A 22,999-nucleotide genomic window follows, 5' to 3' on the forward strand; every position below is an offset into this window, starting at 1 on the left:
CGGTTACATAAAGTTAACAGATTTAAATTTTTTGAGCCTATTAGCATTGATACTGTTGTGCACATACCAAAATAGCCTCACAGGCATTACTCAATTAAGATTTTATATATATATATATATATATATATATATATATATATATATATATATATATATATATATATAAAATTTAAAATGAGTGTATTTTCATGAATAACATCTTTTCAATTCGTTGCCGTTAATCATGGTTAGGATTTAACATTATTCACAATAGAGCACTCTGTAATGTTAGGGTAGCCACAAACAGCACATGTAAGCTCATAGTTACATTTATAGCTGAAATTGATTGAGCACTCATTAAACTACAGTATCCTCCAGAACTATTGGAACAGCAAGGCCAATTCAGTTGTTTTTGCTGTCAACTGAAGACATTTGGGGTTGAGATCAAGAGATGAATATGAGAAGAGAGTTTAGAATTTCAGATTTTATTTCCTAGTATTTATATTGTTAAATGACATAGAACATAGCACATTTTGTATCAGACTACCCAATTTGTAGGCGAGAAAAATATTGGAATATGTGACTGACAAGTGTTTCTTGTTACCCAGGTGTGTCCTGTTAGATTCATTGTTTTAACAACAAATGGCTCTGAACATCTACTCTTTGTTTTAGCCTTCAGTTTCACCTGTGAAGATTGCATTTGTTGTTAAAAAGGATAAGCCAAAATGAAGATCAGAGAGCTGTCTATGGGGGAAAAGCAAGCCATTGCAATAGGCACTGCAAAAACATTGGGCATATCATTAGCCTAGCTAATACAACAATTTGGAATGTCCTGAAAAATAAAGAAGCCACTGGTGTACCAAGCAACAGTCACAGAATGGGTCAGCCAAGGAAATCAACAGCAGCTGATAACAGAAACATTGTGAGAGCTGTGAAGAAAAAAACAAAAGACAACAGTCAGTCACCAACAACCTCCACAGGGCAGGGGTGAAGGCAGCACAGTCCACCATTCGAAGAAGACTTTAAGAGCATAAATATCGGGGTCATACCAAAAGATGCAAACCACTCATCAGCAGTAAGAATCAGAAAGCCAGATTGGAATTCGTAAATAAATACAGAGATGAGCCACAAAAGTTCTGGAATCAAGATTAACCTCTACCGAAGTGATGTACAGGCCAAAGTGTGAAGAAAGAAAGAAAGGATTGCTCATGATCCAAGACATACAAGCTCATCTATGAAACATGGTGGAGGTAGTGTCATTGGCTTGGGATTGCATGGCTGCTTCTGGAACAGGCTCACTAATCTTTATTGATGATGTAACTCATGATGGTAGCAACAGAATGAATTCAGAAGTTTACAGGAACATCTTGTCTGCCAATTTACAGAGAAATCCATGCAAATGAATCAGGAGGAACTTCATCATGCAGCAAGACAATGATCCAAAAGACACTGCGAACTCAAAAGAGGGCTTTATCAGGGGGAAAAAGCGGAAGGTTTTAGCCTGGCATACATTTCACCTCCTAAAAAGTAGACTGAACAGCGAATCCCCCAAAACAAACAACAATTGAAAGAGGATATGGTAAAAGCATCACAAAAGAAGAAATCAGCCATTTGGTGATGTCAGCAAGTCGCAGGCTTGATGCAGTTATTGCAAGCAAATGGATTTGCAAGTAAGTAGGCAAGTGTTATTTACTTTAAGTTACTTCAACTATTATCTGTTCCTATACATTTGCATACCTAAAAATTGGGTGGGCTGATACCAAAGGTTCTTAGTTTTATGTTGTGTAACACATCTAGATGTAAATACCAGGAAATAAAAAGCCAGAATCCTAAACTCTCATCTCATACCCATTTTTCGATCTCAAACCCAAATGTCTTCGGTGTATAGCACAAACAAATGAATTGGCCCTGCCATTCCAATAGTTTCAGAGGGGACTGTATGTACCATTACATGTGACATTTTGTATTTCTATATCAGAATTTTTACTTCAAAACACTAAGTCCAGTGGTCACTCCTTTAACTATACTATTCGTTTGTATTACTTTTTTCATGTGCATCACGCATTTAGAAACCCATTAACAGTAATATACAGTTATGAACACTGTAAGTGCTGAATGGATAGATAGTAATTTATTGCACTTACATGAGTTTTCAGTAACCTCTAGAATTACAAAAAAAAGAAGAAAATATGTTTTCATCACATATCAATAGCCAACAAAAACTTCATTCAGTTTATTCATTAAAACATCATTTTACTTGTGCAATGGCAGTTTCAACAATGGCTTTGTTTGAAAACAGGCCTGTAATGACAGTCACAAAGTATGAAACTGAATGGTATCCTTTAGCTTGAGTTCCACAATATTATGTGCCAGGAGTGCATAGTGTGACACAAGTGGTTTCTATTTTTTATTTTTTATTTTTTTATTTTTTTAAAGATATGAATCTTTAGGGCTTAAAAAGATATTAATTGCCCTGGCCCCACATAATGCTTTCTAAAGTATTTGCTTGCAAATTACCACTTCTTAAGAATTACTTTGTAAGAATTATTCAACTTCTTAATCAACTTCTTAAGAATTACTTAGTAAGACTAACTTCTCATAAAGTTGATTAACATTTTTGTTGTTATTTCTCAATACCAACTAGACATGAATCTTGCCAAAAACAACCACAATAGATTTTGTTGTCAAATTACAAGTGAAACTGGTAATTCTCCCTGTTTTGCTTAAAAAAATAGTTTGCCTTCCACTGTCACCACTGAATAGGTTTCCCATATTTATTTTGGCAAAGGTTGACCAATACACGTGTAAACCCCTATTTAGATTATCATATACAAATATTTATATAAAAAATTTTTACAACACAAATTGCACCATTGTTTACCTGTACAAGAGCATTGATAACATCACACTGAATGAGTCACAATTCAACAAACTATGATGTCATTTGGGCAAAAGAAAGAAAACTAAAACATTCATAACATAACTTAAAGGCATTTGGCAATTTGGCGATCTTTCATATCAAAGATAAAGCTTATGTTCAGTATCAATAGCCATGAAACAAAACTGCTATGGACCACTTTTATTTACAGACAGCTAAAATCTCTGACAGATCCATGCTCAACTTCACAACCTGAATTTGTCTTTTAAAGTGCATGCAATAATACCAGGAAGGAATCTGACTGCATTGATTTGTTGAAGTAATAAAAAAAAATTCTGCCAATTAATTTAGGATACTGAACAATGATTAAATTATAGTGCCTAGTTTTTTCCCTTTTAAAAAAAGAGGTGTGTATTCTACCACAATATGAAAGTAACTAAATGCTCTCAATATAGTCACTATGTTTTAAAATCTGATACTGTTTAGAAACCTGCCTTTGCATACAGCTTTCACAAACAGTATTCACATTCGCCATGATAAACAAAGACAAAAACAGCTAATAGCCACGGTGAAGACGGAGGACACATTCTACAGTCGCAATGTCCTTCGATAACACCAAAGGCATTTTCACACAATATGTTCACTTTACATTTTGGGTTCATACTTAAACATATCAAAGTGCTTACCTGTACTAAAATATCCTGAATTACTGATTTTAATACCAAAAGTGGGTCGACGGCGTGGAGAAAAGGTCTGTTCTTCTATATTTAGCTCTTTTGCTTTCTGAGCTTCATTATGTCACTTGTGTTGACTGCAAATTACGTTCCAATTCCAGAAGTTCCTCAAGCTAGTAAATTAAGATTTTAAAAGACAGATACAGCATGGTCACTTTAAAGGTGTTCTTAGTAAATCCATTGGTTAGGGACAGTACAGGCACAACATATCCAGAGACATCAGCATCAAATGGCCCCACCAGCCTGGGCTTGATCATCTGTCATCTTCCTTGGGAAAGTCAAATGAGGCCAAGCTTCCAAAACCCAATCGGGAACTCTCCACATCAAAGGTCTCCAGTTCTCGCTCTTGGCGCTCAAATAAATGTTTGACTTTTTCGGTCCGCTCTTTCTGAAGTGCAGCCAGCTCCTCTTCAATCTGCAGTCAAAATGTAGTGGATTTTTATTTGCATGTTCCAGGTGTTTTTAGGAAAAACATATGCTTTAATATGATAGATTAAAAAAATATATATGTAGGGCAACACATACAAAATCATTTTTCAATGCTTGCATTATATATATTTACAAAAATACTTCAAAATTTGCACATTTTAACTGTGGTAGGCCTAAGACTAAAACAGTCAATCTATAGGTTAGAACAGGGGTTCCCAAACTTTTCCAGGGCAAGGCCCCCCAAAATTTGACCCAGGCCCCCCTTTTGCAAGATGTCTTTAAAACACATTAAAAATACAGAATTCTCAATGTATCCCCCCTTTTTTTTTTATTAATAATTACATCTTACATCTTTACATTACATTACATTAGGAATTGATTGTGTGTGTGCGCGTGTGGTTGTCTGAGAGTGAGAAAGAAAAAAATCATGTATTTATTTATTTATTTTCCACACCAAATTGTTGAAGCCCCCCCGGGCGCCCCCTGCTGGCCCCCACTTTGAAAACCACTGGGTTAGAATGGTACATGTGTATATTTTCTATTGGTTAAATGTGATAATTGTTAAATATCTATGTGTTTTAATATAAAATAACAAGGCTCACTTTCTGTTCCAGGTGAGCCCTGCGCAAGGATGCTTTCTGCTCCAACTGGTGCATGTCACGCTCATGCTGGGCCTCAGCCTGTGCCTTTGTCTTGCTTTGGTAAGCATCCAGAAGCTCCATTTCCTGCTGCAACTGGCGCTTCAAAGCCTGGCACTCGGCCTCCTGCTCAGCCTCCAGACGTAGCTGCACAAAAAAGAAACCAGAGTGATAGAGGGAGATAATTTTCCCAATACACTTTTTTCTACATATATTTTATTTGGTTAAGTAAATATTGGGTGTGGAGACTTCCGGTTATGGGCGCCGCCTAGTAGGACGTGTTTTGTACTGCTCTGCTACAACTTGTGATAATTTCTACCAAAATACTTGATTCGGCAAAAAAATAAGGGTTCTTTTTTAGATGCTATGATGGTATCTTCTAGCAAATCAGGCAAATCTAAATGTCAAAGACAACTAACTTTGGTGCTAGTTGTGTAGCTCAGCACACTAACAATGATGTGGATGAGGGAGCAGGGGCCAGCACAGGCTGGAAAGTGCAGAAGTGGGACACCATAGGGCTGTAAGTAATGCCATGAAATCCAGTCTGGATGGAATTATGACATCTGTAGTAGATATGAGGAAGGAGCTAAGTGACTGCACTGAACAGGTAGTACAAACAGATCTACAATCTGAAGCTGAAAATGGTATGCAGATTGCAGGCCAGGGTACATGCGCTGTAGAAGAAAAAAACAAACTTCGGAAGATAAAGGCTTTAATAAACAACCTGATCATGAATGAACAACCTGAGGCTGTTAAATCTGCTCCAGTGTGCAAAAGGACCAGATCCTTGGTCTTTTTGTAAAAATGGATCTCAGAGATATTGGAGGTTGAAAACCAAGTTTTTTTTAGAGAACGCACATCGAGTCAGACTGAAGAGGGATGTTAACGCCCCACCGAGAATGGTAATAATGAAGTTCCTCAACCACAAGGATAAAGTGAAGGTAATCAACGCTGCCTGAGCGAAGAGAGACATTTTGTTTGGGGATTCACAAGCAGTGGAATCCCGATTCATCAACAGATATGGAGTCTGGGGATCTGACAGAGTGATATCACCAGCAAGACTACTGGTAATGTACAAAGAGCGATCCCAAATCTTCAATGCTCGACTGAGGTACAAGATTTCATTGAGATGGTTAAGGTAGAAGCAGGTCAGAGCTAAATGGGAATGTTCCAGTGACAGGATATTTGATATCTAAATATAGACTTATTAATCCCTGGTGTTTACCTGCATAACTATTCAAACATTCTTAAGATAATGGCATCAGTATATATCTGGGTGCTTTGTGATGCATTACAGTAATGATACATCTCAAATGTTGCAGACAAGTATTAGGTTTTGCTATATGAATAGTAGTAATGAGTAAATTTTTTCTTCTGTTCATTTTTGAGGAGAGGGTGGACAGACTGATCTTCACATTGTGTGGAACTGTCACTGGTAATAACTGGAGGTAGAGCCATGAGGTGGGAACTCCCAAGTAAGTGGGAAAATGGAGTTTATTTTTACACACGTTCAATGTGTTGGCTGTATGTTGTAACATCCCAATGTGATTTGTTGCATTAGAAAGTAAAGCATAATTGCAGATCTTGGAACTGCAGAGGTTTACACAAACAAAAAAAAAATTAAACAGGCTATGAATATGTTGAAGCATATGGATTTTCATAGGCCAGGAGGCCAGTTATGACACTTCAATTCACTGCTTTGTTAAAGAATTAGGTCTGTTAGACATATGGAAAGTAATGAAACCAAATGGTTGGGCCTACTTGTGTTTCAAGTACATACAACAAACACTCTCCTAAAGATTGTTTCTTTGGTATCTGTGGGATTATACTCTTGAATACAGAACTGCTCCTATGGTAACATTGTACTCTCAGATCATGTGCCATTTTGCTTAGTGTTTGAGGAAATACAATCATGTGAAAAAATAAGTATACCCCATGGAAATCATCACTTTTCTGACATATTTGGACAAGCAAACATTTGATCTTCTTTGAACCTTAAACTTAGTCAACTTAATAAAGTTAATACACTCTATCAAATAACATTAACATTTTATAGTTTTAAATGAACAAAAAAAACAGATCAGTCACATGGAAACAGTAAGTACACCGCTACATTTATCACACATCCAAATTCATAAAATTAGAATCAGGTGTTCAAGATTGGGTGCAGGAACCAGTCTTATACCCTTCTCATATCTATTGTCTGGTGTTCCCTTTGATATTGATGGTGTGTGATGTCATTATGCCAAGATCTAAAGAGTTCTATAGGGCCTTCAGAAAAAAAGGTTGTGGATGCTTCTGAGTCTGGCGAGGGATTTAAAAAGATCTCCAAATTATTTGAAATACATCTTTCCACTGTATGGAAAATAATCTACAAATGGCACAGATTTCAAACAACTGCCAATTTGTACAGGACTGTTTTATGCAAGTCTCCAAGAACCCCAAAATCTCATCACAGGATTTGCTGGTAAGACTTGCAATTGTTGGTATCAAAGTGCCTACTTCTGCAATCAGAAAGAGATTTCTGCATGGGCGGTGTCCCAGGAAAAAGCCTTTGTAAAACTGCAGTTTTCCAATGAGCATATAGGCAAAGACCAGGCCTTTTGGAATAATGTACTCTGGACAGACAAATCAAAGATAGAGTTTTTTGACCACAGTAGCAGTAGTAATGCTTACAAGAAGTTATTTCTGCTAAATGTTTAAATGTTTGCTTGTCCAAATATGCAAAAAAAACAACAACAATTTCCATGGAGTGTACTTATTTGGTCACATGAATGTAATTGTGGTAAAAGATCCACCTAGATGGCACTTTCAGAACAAATTTATCTGAGTTTTTGTATCATTTCTGTCAGCTTGAACCAGTCTGGTGATTCTCCGTTTACCTCTCTCATCAACAAGGTGTTTATGTCTGCAGAACCGCTGATCCCTGGATGTTTGGGGTTAATCAGTTTTTACTCCAGGAAGAGCAGATGCTACATTTAAATGTTTGGATTCATATGGGCTTGAAAATATTCAAGATCTGTATTTACCAAATTCTGATATTTTGATGTCTTTTGAATAACTCAGAAACAAATTTAGCCTGGATGAAATATATTTCTTTAAATATCTCCACCTTGGAAGCTTTTGTAAAAGTAAATCAAAATAATACATTTTTAATTTTTAATTTTTCTACAGGATGTTTTCTGGTATATTGCAGAAATTATGAAATCCTGCAGGACACATTGACAAACTGTGCAGGATATTCCTACAGGTTTTAGAACGGAGCCTTCAGTACAACAGAAACATACAGGAATGTCCAGCACATGTACTGCACAAGTGAAAAATACTGCAAGACTGCTGCACTCACTTTGCAGAAATAAAATAAACTACCCAAATACTTAATCGATCCTGCAGGACAATTTCTTATTTCCTGTTTAAAAATAATAATAATTCTGCAAGTTATGTAGTCGACAAAATTAATTTAAAAAATGGTAGATCTGCTTTGAGTGAGTTAAAACATGCTGCTTAAACACTATTTCTGAAGTCTTTTAGTGGCTATGTAGGCATGCTCATTTTAGGATAATAAGATATGTTTTAGTCATGAATGATTCAGTTTTAAAGAATCAGTTCAATGAGTCATTCACAAAGCACAAAAAGACGCAAAAGGAAGGTAAATGTGTCTTCGACTTATCAGTCGCACAGGTATTGAAATATACAAATTCAACTGTCACCAACCGTCGTGTGTCTGTAGCGGTATAATCCCACTTTTATTAAATATTATTTCTTTAATAGTTATAGTGTACTAAATTACCGTTCTGCTACGTATTTGTAACACAGTGGTTAGCATAACATTACCTCGCTTACCATCAAACAAGAGCTGCAACAACTAATCGATAAAATTGATAATAATCGATTATGAAAATCGTTGTCAACGAATCTCATTATCGTATGTTGGTCTGCGCAGCACGGGGGAGATTTACTCATTACATTACTTCTGTTCCAAAAACACTCCTCAGAGAGTAAATACTGAAGTTGTGTCCCAAATGAGGTACTGTACACTTACACTATGAACTGTGCACTCTACTGTCTACTGTGTGGATATTAGAAAGGTAATATCATCTCAAATACATCACTAGCAGGTTTTTTTACTAACTGGAAGTATAAGCCGCTTCCTAGTCGATGGCACATGACGTCATACGCATGCTAGCATTAGCAGACACCCAGAGTCACAGACAATACTGACTTTCTTCAGTTTACTGTTTATGTCAACGTTATCTTTTATTCCCAACACGACCTCATTCACCAACAGACAGAGGCGAAATCATCACGTGACTGAGGAAGAAAGTCCTCTAAGGTAGGGATGCATTTTATATTAAACACCGTGGAGATCAAACAGTGCTGCACGAGCACAAAGTTATGTTTATACCCAAAGTGCTCCACTGTGTGTAAGGGGCAGGGAAACTGGTGCAAGTTGCTTAAAATGTTTAGTTTAATTTAAGTTTATTGTCATTATATGCTGTATTTGCACGTTTGCAGTGTAACTTCTGTCATTTATTATAACGGAAATGATGTATTAGTAACGAGGCTGCGTTGCTGATCACGTGCAGTAAACACAAGTAAAATATGTCTAAAGACAGCGAGCAACAGAAACCACAAGGTGCAGTGAAAGTGAGAAAGTTCGTTATTAATTTAGGACTGTAGTTTAATTCTGTGCTTTTTGTGCATCCATAAAAAATAATGCATAAACACCATAAAATAAATTATATATATATATATATATATATATATATATATATATATATATATATATATATATATATATATATAAGTATTTATGCATTATTTTTTATTATTTTATTTTAAATAAACAAAACAAAAATGTACTGACAGTTTGCCCCGCCCCGTCAGATTAATTGATTAATCGATAATAATAATAATAATAATAATAATAATAATAATAATAATAATAATAATCGACCAACTAACCGATTATGAAAATAATCGTCAGTTGCAGCCCTACAAATGTTTACTTACTAGTAATAAACACAGTTAATTTTATTATTTATACACAGCAGTTAGCGTAATGTTAGTTATCTTAATATCAAACACAGATAATTTTATTATTTACAAAATAATTCTTACCTTGTTTACTCTGTTTTTTTTTTGGTTTTTTAGGTGTGAATTGTACTACCACTTGGAAACTTTACACTTTGAACACTTGATTGCATCAGTCATTATGCAATATCATTTCAAAAATTAAATAATTCCTTTTCAAATTCTAAGGCAACTAAGGTTCTTGTTAGTATGGTGTTAACATACAGTTTTCATCTACCCTTAGAAGTTACTACAGCAATAACTGCAATAACAATTAGTAATACAAGCTTTAATAAATGAACAAATGACACAACAGGAGCCATTTCTCTATATATTTTGTTAGGATGTTAGTTACTGCCACTAGTGGGCAGTAGATCAGGTTTCGAATAATGGAAACAGTATGAATCCTACTGAACCCTACACCCAGCAGGACACAACTTCCAGTGCTCATGTCCATGGAGAATTACAATTATGGACAACTGAAAGACACAGAGGGCCTTGTAAGGCACTAGACATTAAATCCAACAAAGCTAACAGCACTGTTACAGAGCAGCCACTCCACATGAGTGATAGCACAGACTTTAACTTCCTCTGCAAACTAAGCTAACATACCTCACAGAGCCAATTAAATTTTCTGGCATAACAAAAATTCATCACGGCCACTGACAGCTCAGTGGAACACTCTCATTGAGCATTGTTACACTCTCACTACAATTCACATTTAATTTAGCTATGAATAAAATATATTTCCAACTAAATTGTGATAAAAATGGTCAAATCAAGTGTATTACCAAACAGGAAGGAAATCACCAAACAGTGATGACAAGAGCTGTGACCCCTAGAAGGCAGCATGCACATTTTAAATTTTGTACTAAACATCTTGTAACACCTTGAATAATGTAATGCTTTTCTCACTGGCTGTAAATACAGCCATTTTTTACAAAACATCAGCTTTCTAGTTAAGTGGTTATAACTTGTTTTATAACAAATCTGGGAGTCTCTTACCGCTTGCGAGGCCATCATATCGTTAATGCTCTGTTCATACTGTTCTGCCAGCACAGCAAGCTTGCGTGTCTGCTCTTCCTTCAGAGTCTTCAGCAGGGCTTTGTGGTCACTCTTAGGGGAGACCTCTAGCTGATGGTTCCTCAGAGCTTTGTACTGCTTATTCTGAACCTTACAAGTGTCCTGGAATTGCTTTTTGATCTGCATTTCCAATGCCTGGTTTTATGGCAGAACGAAAAAAATGGGTTTTGTGTAGCATAAAAAATATCACATTCAAACCAATTACAGAATTATTATCATTAAATTCTGTATATATTTACAGAAAACCTTTCACAGATAGAAAACAAGTTAATTTTCCCATTGAGGTGCCTTCATTTCCAACGCAAATAATATAATTAAAAAAAACGAAAGAAGTCTAATGTTCTGCCAAATATTAACCTGATTTCACTCACAATTCATTCACTGGTGAATTTCATATGAATTTCATTTCATATACAAAAAAACTGTCTACTTGCCCTGTCCCTTGCCCCAACTATAACTGCATATTCTTATTAACCCTATTATAACTTTTCATGGCAGTTACAAATTTAACTGCAGTTTCTCACAAAAGTGAGTACACCCCTCACATTTTTGTAAATATTTGATTATATCTTTTAATGTGACAACATTGAAGAAATGACACTTTGCTACAATGTAAAGTAGTGAGTGTACAGCTTATGTAACAGTGTAAATTTGCTGTCCCCTCAAAATAACTCAACACACAGCCATTAATGTCTAAACCACTGGCAGCAAAAGTGAGTACACCCCTAAGTGAAAATGTCTAAATTGGGCCCAAAGTGTCAATATTTTTTGTGGCAACCATTATTTTCCAGCACTGCCTTGGGCATGCAGTTCACCAGAGCTTCACAGGTTGCCACTGGAGTCCTCTTCCACTCCTCCATGACAACATCACGGAGCTGGTAGATGTTAGAGACCTTGTGCTCCTCCACCTTCCATTTGAGGATGCCCCACATATGCTCAATAGGGTTTAGGTCTGGAGACATGCTTGGCCAGTCCATTAGTTTTACCCTTATCTTCTTCCGCAAGGCAGTGGTCGTCTTGGAGGTGTGTTTGGGGTCGTTATCATGCTGGAATACTGCATACTGATCATGCTCTGCTTCAGTATGTCACAGTACATGTTGGCATTCATGGTTCCCTCAATGAACTGTAGCTCCCCAGTGCCGGCAGCACTTATGCAGCACCAGACCATGACACTCCCACCACCATGCTTGACTGTAGACAAGACACACTTGTCTTTGTACTCCTCACCTGGTTGCCACCACACACGCTTGACACCATCTGAACCAAATAAGTTTATCTTGGTCTCATCAGACCACAGGACATGGTTCCAGTAATCCATGTCCTTAGTCTGCTTGTCTTCAGCAAACTGTTTGCGGGCTTTCTTGTGCATCATCTTTAGAAGAGGCTTCCTGCAGACCAATTTGATGCAGTGTGCGGCGTATGGTCTGAGCACAGACAGACTGACCGCCCACCCCTTCAAACTCTGCAGCGATGCTGGCAGCACGCATACATCTATATCCCAAAGACAACCTCTGGTTAGGACGCTGAGCACGTGCACTCAACTTCTTTGGTCGACCATGGCGAGGCCTGTTCTGAGTGGAACCTGTCCTGTTAAACCGCTGTATGGTCTTGGCCACCATGCTGCAGCTTAGTGTCAGGGTCTTGGCAAACTTCTTATAGCCGGAGGCCATCCTTATGTAGAGCAACAATTCTTTTTTTCAGATACTCAGAGAGTTGTCTGCCATGAGGTGCCATGTTGAACTTCCAGTGACCAGTATGAGGGAGTGTGAGAGCGATGACACCAAATTTAACACACCTGCTCCCCAATCACACCTGAGACCTTGTAACACTAACAAGTTACATGACACCAGGGAGGGAAAATGGCTAATTGGCCCCAATTTTGACACTTACACTTAGGGGTGTACTCACTTTTGTTGCCAGCGGTTTAGACATTAATGGCTGTGTGTTGAGTTATTTTGAGGGGACAGCAAATTTACACTGTTACACAAGCTGTACACTCACTACGTTACATTGTAGCAAAGTGTCATTTCTTCAGAGTTGTCACATGAAAAGATATAATCAAATATTTACAAAAATGTGAGGGGTGTACTCACTTATGTGAGATACTGTATATGACCATGTTGTAAATATTTCACTCCTCCTAGGCATTATGAACTAGGTACTACATGAACCTTGAGGTTTCTGGGCTGCTGTCGGCGCTCCAGTGCATGTTTCCTGTGCAGCTCTCTCTGGCGTCGGTTGTTGTACTCCTCCTGGTTCTCCAGTTCAGTGTGATGCTGCAAACGGATTAGCTCCATGCGAAGCCTGTGCAGACACTCCAACTGCCGTCGCTCCATGTCCTGTGTGGACTCATCTTGCCGGATCATCAATGCATGCTCCATCTCCTTTTGCAGTTTCTTTTTGTTCAGCTCCTGGGATACAAAGGCAAACACTTTCTTAAAGTTGTAAGAGCAACATGATAGAAAGAAACCTGCTCTGGGCTGCAACCAATTATATATATATATATATATATATATATATATATATATATATATATATATATATATATATATATATATATATATATTTTAAATCTTACAACCCCAATTCTAAAAAAGTTGGGACGCTGTGTCAAATGTCAATAAAAACAGAATGCAATGATTTGCAAATCTCATGAACCCATATGTTATTCACAATAGAACATAGAAAATATATCAAATGTTTAAACTGAGGAAATGTACCATTTTAAGAAAAAATAAGGTAATCTTGAATTTGATGGCCACAACACGTCTCAAAAAAGTTATGACGGGTCAACAAAAGGCTGGAAAATTATGTGTTACTAAAAAGAAACAGCTGGAGCTTAATTGGCAACAGGTCAGTAACATGATTTGGTATAAAAAGAGTATCTTAGAGAGGCAGAAGTAAAGATGGGCAGAGGTTCAAAAATCTGCGAAAAACTATGTCTACAATTTGTGGAACAATTTCAGAATGATGTTCCTCAATGTGAAATTGTGAAGACTATGAAAATCTCATCATCTACAGTACATAATATCAGCAAAAGATTCTGACAATCTGGAGAAATTTCTGTGCGCAAGGGACAAGGACAAAAATCAATATTGCATGCCTGTGATCTTCGGGCCCTCGGGCGGCTCTGCATTAAAACAGGCATGATTCTGTAATGGAAATCACTGCAAGGGCTCAGAAACACCTCCAGAACTCATTGTCTCTGAACACAGTTTGCCGTGCCATCCACAAATGCTGGTTAAAGCTCAATCATGCAAAGAAGAAGCCATATGTGAACATAATCTAGAAACGCTGCCTTCTTCTCTGGACCAAAGCTCATTTAAAATGGACTGAGGCAAAGTGGAAAACTTCTGTGGTCAGACGAAATGAAATTTGAAATTCTTTTTGGAAACAATGGACGCCTCGTCCTCTAAACTAAAGATGACTAAAGAGGAGAGGGACCATCCAGCTTTTTATCAGCGCTCAGTTCAAAAGCCTGCATCTCTATTGGTATAGGGGTACATTAGTGACTATGGAATGGGCAGCTTTTATATCTGGAAAGGCACCATCCATACTGAAAGGTATATACAGGATTTAGAGCATGCTTACATCCAGATTCCATCCCATCTTCACTTCTGAGAGACTCTGCCTCTCTAAGATACTCATTTTACACCCAATCATTTACTGACCTGTTGCCAATTAACCTAATTAGTTGCAAAATGTTCCTCCAGCTGTTTCTTTTTAGTAACACTTACATTTCCAACCTTTTGTTGCCCCGGTCCCAACTTCTTTGGGACGTGTTGCGGCCATCAAATTCAAAATTACCTTATTTTTTTCCTAAAAATGGTACATTTCCTCAGTTTAGACATTTGATATATGTTCTATTTTCTATTGTGAATAAAATATGAGTTTATGAGATTTGCAAATCATTGCGTTCTGTTTTTATTTACATTTTACACAGCTTCCCAACTTTTTTAGAATTGGGGTTGTACATGTTGTCAAAAGTAATTAATATATTTACTGTATTTCACAGATGTGAAAGGCTTTTTCTTCACTGCACTAACTATTTATTATCCTTCTCTAACTCCCACCATGACATAGTAAGACAGGGCACGATTGGAAAAAGAAAGTTTGCTAGAAATTAAATATGTGCACTTCACAACTTACCTCCCGTATCTGTTCCTGTTCAAACTCATGTTTTTTTATGAGGCTTCGTCTCTTCAGAGCACGGCAGCTTCTTTCATAGATGAGCCTCTGCTGGTTGAGCAGCTGTGCCTCCTCCTCGGCCTGTGAGCGCTGCATTGTCTCCTTGTGGCGTGACAGCCTCTCCTGCTTCTCCTCCTTTGGTGTGCTAAGGTCCTCATTCATCTCCTGCAGAAGTATTGGCACATTCAAGCCAATTATACTCACTCACTGACTTTCAATAGCCACTTGAAATAGATCACTGTGGACCCAAAATCTGTCCCTGGAACACTGGGCATGGGCGGGAATACACCCTGGATATCAAGGCACCATGCACACACATTCACACATTTATGCACACTTAAGGGCAATTTATTTTTAGAAGGTGGGAACCAAGAGGAGACCCATGTGGACATGGAGAGAACATGCACAGACATTGTGTAAGCCAAGCTCAGGGTTTAGCCTGGAGACGTCAGTAAACCCGAGTTCAGGGATCCTGGAGCTGTGAGGGGTCAACGCTATCCACTGCACAATCATGCCAGCCTACAGTTGTATGTAAAAAAAAATTAACAAAGTTTTGAGCCCTGAGTTGCATGACTATTAAGGTTTCCATAACACAGACATACATTGCTGGCTGTCAAAGAGAACATAACTGGCCCTGCTCTCTGGGCAGGAAATACAGCCTTGCTTTCTTCTCCATCTGTCATGTGATTAGTGAAATGCTAGCGAATCATAAGTGTCTGTTTGCTCATGTATGTAGGATAGAGCAGTTAACACTCAACACCTACTGTATGATGTCGCACAAGCAGACATTCAAAAAGATGTCTGGCTTCACAAATGTTAGTTAGCATTGTAGCAGCTCAGCTTTCACCCTCCAACTGGTATATGTGAAATTGTCTATGAGTAAATTTGGACAAAATTAGGTAAAATATAAAAACAAGTTTAAAGAATTTTAACTATTATAATGAAGCTTATGTTTAAAGGACATGACTGAATGCCTAATACACATTGCATATTTTTGGCTTCCTCATAATTAAAAATCATAATGCAGAGTGTAGCAGGAGAACTTTTGACTGAACACCACTCACTTCCTTCATCCTGTCCCTGCACAGTCTATACTGCTTTTTCTGTGTGTCCAAGAAGGTGGTCAGCTCCTTCTTCTGTTGGACCAAGATTTGTTGCTGGATTCTCTTCTCCTCTGTGGCTGATGCCTTCATCTGTTTTGGGATAAAGCCTAACTGGTCAATGATTACCTTAAATCTATTGAATTTCCCAATTCAATCTAGTAGTCCATTATTTGTTAGTGAATTGCAGATACAGTGCATCCGGAAAGTATTCACAGCGTTTCACTTTTTCCACATTTTGTTATGTTACAGCCATATTCCAAAATGGATTAAATTCATTATTTTCCTCAAACTTCTACAAACAATACCCCATAATGACAACATGAAAGAAGTTTGTTTGAAATCTTTGCAAATTTATTAAAAATAAAAAACAAAAAAAGCACATTTACATAAGTATTCACAGCCTTTGCTCAATAATTTGTTGAAGTACCTTTGGCACCAATTACAGCCTCAAGTCTTTTTGAGTATGATGCTACAAGCTTGGTACACATATTTTTGGGTAGTTTCTCCCATTCTTCTTTGAAGGACCTCTCAAGATCCATCAGGTTGGATGGGGAGCATCGATGTACAGCCATTTTCAGATCTCTGCAGAGATGTTCAATCGGGTTCTGGGCTCTGGTTGGGCCACTCAAGGACATTTACAGAGTTATCCTGTAGCCACTCCTTTGTTATCTTGGCTGTGTGCTTAGGGTCATTGGAAGATGAACCTTCGCCCCAGTCTGAGGTCCAGAGCGCTCTGGAGCAGGTTTTCATCAAGGATGTTTCTGTACATTGCTGCATTCATCTTTCCCTCATTCCTGAATAGTCTCCCAGTTCCTGCCACTGAAAAACATCTCCACAGCATGATGGATCACAGCATGATGCTGCCACCACCATGCTTCACTGTAGGGATAGTATTGTCCAGGTGATGAGTGGTGCCTGGTTTCCTCCAGACATGACACTTGCCATTCAGGCCAAAGAGTTCAATCTTTGTTTCATCAGACGAAAGAATTTTGTTTCTCATGGTTTTGATAGTCCTTCAGGTGCCTTTTGGCAAACTCCAGGTGGGCTGTCATGTGCATTTTACTGAGGAGTGTCTTCTGTCTGGCTACACTACCATACAGGCCTGATTGGTGGAGTGCTGCAGGGATGGTTATTCTTCTGGAAGGCTCTCCTCTCTCCACAGAGACATGCCGGAGCTCTGTTAGAGTGACCACCCGATCGCTCAGTTTGGTCGGGCGGCCAGCTCTAGGAAGAGTCCGGGTGGTTCCAAACTTCTTCCATTTATGGATGACGGAGGCCACTGTGCTCATTGGGACCTTCAATGTTGCAGAAATATTTCCGTACCCTTTCCCAGATCTGTGCCTCGATACAATCCTGTCTCGGAGCTCTACAGACAATCCCTTGGACTTCATGGTTTGGTTTGTGCTCTGACATGCATTGTTAACTGTGGGACCTTATGTAGACAGGTGTGTGCCTTTCCAAATCATGTCCAATCAACTGAATTTAACCACAGGTGGACTCCAATCAAGTTGTAGAAACACCTCAAGGATGATCAGTGGAAACAGGATGCACCTGAGCTCAATTTTGAGTGTCATAGCAAAGGCTGTGAATACTTATGTACATGTGCTTTTTTGTTTTTTATTTTTAATAAATTTGCAAAGATTTCAAGCAAACTTCTTTCACGTTGTCATTATGGGGTATTGTTTGTAGAATTTTGAGGAAAATAATAAATTTAATCCATTTTGGAATAAGGTTGTAACATAACAAAATGTGGAAAAAATGAAGCGCTGTGAATACTTTCTGGATGCATTGTACATCTTATATTTCATAACATTGTTTATTTACAAAATATTAGATAATGTTATGATATATCCTATAAAAACAAGCATAATATTTATAGAAAAAGAAATAGATCTTATATGCACAGGCAAGATAAACGCAAGCTACCATTTAGTTACATAGAGTGCCTCCAGAATATATTAAACTCCAATAATTATTTCTCTTTGTGCGGTATTGCAACATCAACTTTAAGCATATCAGAATAGGATATTTCACTGCTACCTTTGAAGTGACTCTCTACAGAAATAAAAGTATTTGATAAGTATAAAAGTAATTGAGAAGTATTCACCCTCTTAGTGTGAACTGTCCTATTTCAGCAATTACAGATTTGAGTTGTTTCGGACGTGTGAGCTTTGAACATATTGATTTTGACATTTTCTTCCATTCCTCAATGCAGATTTTCTCCAACTCTGTGAAGTTATATGCAGAATGTTGGTGAACAGCAATTTTTAGGTCATGTCACAGGTTTTGAATTGGATATAAGTATGGGATTTGACTCAGCTATTCCAAAACACAAGCCTTCATTTTTTCAAAGTCATTCCTTTGTAGTTTTTGCCCTGTGCTTTGGTTTATTGTCCTGTTGGAAAAATTTTTTGCCCTACATCTTTAGGCCAAACTTTATCCTTTGGATTTAGACCAAATGGCTCAACATTTGTCCCATCAGATCACAAAATCTTTTTTCAAAAGCTCCCAGATTTTCTAACATACCCTTCCTCAGAAATGGTTTTCTTCTGACCAATCTCCCGATCTGTGAAGAGCTGATGATGTTGTTGAGGTCTGCACAGGTTCTCCTATTTCAGCTAGTGAGCCCTGTAACACCTTCAGTGTTTTGTGGCTGGACTCTTGGACACTTTTTGCCTGAACACTCAGTTCGAATTTGGATTGCTAAAATCTCATTCTAATATACTTAAATTTGATGGTGCAATACATACATAAAAAAATAAAAATAATTAAATAAATAATAATAATAATTCCTTAGATTTATATAGTGCTTTTCTAGACACTTAAAGCGCTTTACATTGTATGGGGGAAGATCTCCTCAACCACCACCAGTGTTTAGCATCCAACTGGATGATGCTACGGCAACCAAAGTGCGCTAGAACGCCCACCACACACAAGCTATTGGTGGAGAGGAGAGTGTTGTAGCCAATTCAGTGATGGAGATCATTAGGGGGCCATGATAGATAGGGGCCAATGGGGGGAATTTGGCCAGGACACCAGGGTTAAACCCCTACTCCTTACAAGAAAAGTCCTGGGATTTTGAATGACCACAGAGTGTCAGGACCTCGGGTAACATCTCATCTATAATTTTTTAATTTTTTTTACAGTATAGTGTCACAATGACTATACTGGGCATTAGGACCCACACAGACTACATGGTGAGTACCCCCTGCTGGCCTCCCTAATACCACTTCCAACAGCAACATTAGTTTTCCCCAAGAGGTCTCCCATCCAGGTACTGGCCAGGCTCAACCCTGTTTAGCTTCAATGGGAAACCAGGGGAGAGCTGCAGGGTGATATGACATAATAAAAAAGAGAAATAATGTGTGTGTGTGTGTGTGTGTGTGTGTGGGGGGGGGGGGGGGGGGGCACTGTGCATATATTTTGGCAATTAAATATATTATGCCTGATGACTGATTATCCAAATAAAACTTGAACTTGAACATGAAGTGGCCTTGCACTAATGAAACCTTTTAAAGAATGCACTGTTCCTCTTGATCTACCGTAGGATTCAGTTTACCTCCTTTTCTAACTGGGCAGCTTGCTTCTTGGCTAGCCGCTCCAGTTCAATGTAAGTGTTATTGGCCTGGGTCTCTACTTCCTTCTGCAGCCGGAGCTTGTGCTCATCCATCTCAGCCTTCAGCTTGTTCTCCAATGCGATCAGCTGCTTCTGGTGCTGCCGCCGCATGCGTTTGTACCCTGACATCTGCTCCCGCCGCACAGAGTCCTGCTCATGCTCCTGGATCTGCCTGATGACCTACAGTACAAGCAAACACACATATGAATTTATTCACGCTTGTAGACATAAAAATGTTATTCTCTTATCCACCCTTTGTGACTATAAGAAATTTTGAAATGTCAACTAGAATCATAGAATCCTTTAAAAAGTGTGGCAGATGACTGGTGAGTATCATACATAAAATGTTTGACAGCAGCAACCAAAATCCAGAATGAAGTGGAATGAACAATGAAGGTTTATATATTCATTTTAGACTGTCAAGATAATTCAGTGCAAAGAGAAATCCTCACAAAATTGCAAATACTATGCACATAGCTCCTGGTCATGGTTCCAAGTCAGAGGTTCTGGACTGAAATACACTGTCAATGTTGAATCTCTAAGCTGCTTTTATGGCCCAGAGCGATTGCATGAATTGAGGATATTACCATAGCATACAGCTTCTAATGCAAGCGGCTTTTCGTTTGCTTTCACCTTGGAAAGGAAATGAATACCTTACACCTTCCAGCAAATTTAAGAATGAACAGCTGGTCAGTTGCAAGCTACCGCTGAGGATTAGCTAATAGCTAAACTAAGCTAAGGTACAGCCTCAATATGTCTAGCCACATTATAACTAGGCCTAGTAATTTAATTCATAAATTACTAATCCCTTTCTTAAGGATTAGCAAAGGCAAAAGAAAAGTCACCAAATTAACATGGGCCTGACGGAAAATCAAACTGACATGCACCATACTTGAATAAAAAAAAAAGAAAAGAAAAAAAAAAGACATTACATCATACATGATATGGAAAGAAAAATCTCAAACAAAATGACCACCTAACAAAGCTAGAATGGGGAAAAGGACTAATATTTTCAACGCGTTTTAATATAAACACGACGAGAGAAAAATGAAAGACAGGGAGAGAGACGTGAATGGGGGAGGAGGAAGAGTATGAGAGGGGGAAAGGGCTTATTAACAAGATGTGGTTGCCATAGCTACAGATGCAGGGCCTGCGCGAGCGGCCTGTTCCTTCTTATGCAAAGAAATAATAAAGCGGACAGAAAAACGGAACGGAGAGCCTACCGAAGACGCCGGTGCGACGGTGGCGAAGGGCGTGCGGATGCTACAGGGGCTGTAACTTTAGCGTTGGCGCGCGCAGCTCCGGGTAGAAGAAGCAGGCCGCGGCTCTGGCCCGGCGCGCCCGTCTCGAGCCTCATCCCTCACTCCAGCATCCTCCTTCTGCTGCAAGGGGGGAGCGAACACGCGAGCCACGGATGATGTTGCGGGGTGGGCACCAGCCGCGCGCTCTGCCGCCGGTGCTGCTGAGGATGAGGATGCTGTTGATGAGGAGGAGGATAATGCCGCTGCTGCCGCCGACAATGATGATGCTGTTGCGTCTCCCTGCGTCCCGCGTAAGGCATAGTTCGCGCGCGGCATCCTCTACCTCGCTCCGTTTCCTCCCCTCCCCAACCCGCGGAGTTCAGCTTTCGTTGATCACGGGCGTCGCGCGGCACTCCTGACCGCGAACGAACGCTGCATGGCGGCGCACGTCGCGCGGAACGCCGAGGAGGAGGATGAGGGATATGAGAGCGAGCGAGCGAGCGAGCGAGCGAGAGAGAGAGAGAGAGAGAGAGAGAGAGAGAGAGAGAGAGAGAGAGAGAAAAGATGCGTTATGGAGAGGAATATCAGGGGAGAGGTGAGGAGGAGGACGGGGGAGAGGAAGAGGCGGAGGGGAACGGATCCGGTGGGAAAGGGTGAATTATGCAATGCCCGGCGCAAACATACCGGGGAAAGATACATGTAGAGACCGACTCTTCTGCTTTGAGCTATTAATATGCACACCGCTTTATTACTACAAAGTCAAACCTTTCCTATCTGTTAGTGTGGTCTTTGTTCCCAAGTTCACGAAAAAAACGGCCACTTTAATATTTTCTGGTAGTTCATTCAGATTTCTCTGAGTAGCAAGACACACAAAAGCATATGTCAAAACTACAGTGAGACCACAAAGCCCAAACTGGCAATTAACTAACACCCCAGTATTAAATTTAACTCAGACTATGTCTACTGTACATTAATTCGGATAGATATCCGTCTACACTGGCGTTATCAAACGTTTTACAAAAATTGCTTGACCACACTGAAACATCTGAAAATGCTCACATCCCTATACTACACATACGTAAAAACGTAAGAAGCTCTAGCCTGCATCATTTCCGTAAGGGGTTTATTTAAAAATGCAATCTGAAGGTTGTACAAAGTGACATTAATCATTAATAAAGCTATCAAATTGGATAGCAGGCACCACAACTGCAGCACAACATCGTCCTCTGTTTTGTTTGTTTTGAGTTGAATGGGTCGCAAACGGAGTCACGTGACTAAAAATACATCATCGTTTTTGAATAAATCAATTTTCTCAGTCCACAATACAACGCGAAAAGGTCGTTTATAAATTCATCTATTTTCAAAAAACTCAGGATTTCGCTGGACAAAAATGCCATCACAGTGTGGATGGAAGAACAGAGAAAAAGCTGCATTTTCAATTTTACCTGGATTAATGTAGATGTAGACTCAGTCCTACAGTAAACATAAATAGGCGTACTTCCTGTCTAGAATGTAAATCTCAGGGTTCCACACAATATGATACAATTTTAACTAACAGTGTAACCAATCAAATTTGAAAATATTATTTAAATTTTCAGGTGACAATGTAGTGGTGTCAATGTGTTAGTAAATTTCCAGAGAGTTTGCAGTAATTTGTATTTTGCCAATAGTTGAAAAGCATAATTACATTACATTACATTAGTAACTAGTGATGCTTCAAAGCCCTAACCCTATTTGTTAGCATCATGATAGGCATTGCTACTTTACATTGAACTGTGTGGTCTAAGATACAATGTTTGCATGGGTGTTCCTTTCTGTTACATAGGTATTTTTTTCCTGTATACATTTACATTTATTCATTTAGCAGAGGCTTTTATCCAAAGCGACTTACAAATTAGAAAATACAAGCAAAGAGATAACAAGCGGAGAACAATACAAGTAGTGCTACTAAACAATATTTTTAAAAGTTCTAGAAAAGCAAAGTGCGCAGAGTAAAGGTGTAAGTGCCAGAGTAAGGTTTTATTGTTGTTGTTGTTG

The 22,999-nt window shown here is 38.7% G+C and overlaps 1 protein-coding gene across 1 annotated transcript; it reads right to left on the minus strand.

Annotated features, from left to right (window-relative positions):
- Positions 1-2,195: 2,195 nt before the first annotated feature.
- On the minus strand, positions 2,196-21,032 carry taok3b (TAO kinase 3b). Its single transcript, XM_053677211.1, has 8 exons — positions 20,945-21,032; positions 19,665-19,901; positions 16,067-16,195; positions 14,964-15,167; positions 12,986-13,225; positions 10,737-10,949; positions 4,623-4,805; positions 2,196-4,006 (listed from the first exon to the last, which is right to left on the minus strand). Exons 2-8 carry the CDS (start codon positions 19,848-19,850, stop codon positions 3,845-3,847), a joined length of 1,317 nt encoding a protein of 438 aa, XP_053533186.1. The 5' UTR covers positions 19,851-19,901; positions 20,945-21,032; the 3' UTR covers positions 2,196-3,844.
- Between the last annotated feature and the right edge of the window lie 1,967 nt (positions 21,033-22,999).

Source organism: Ictalurus punctatus, chromosome 28, assembly GCF_001660625.3.
Source record: "Ictalurus punctatus breed USDA103 chromosome 28, Coco_2.0, whole genome shotgun sequence".
Classification (NCBI taxonomy): Eukaryota; Metazoa; Chordata; class Actinopteri; order Siluriformes; family Ictaluridae; genus Ictalurus; species Ictalurus punctatus.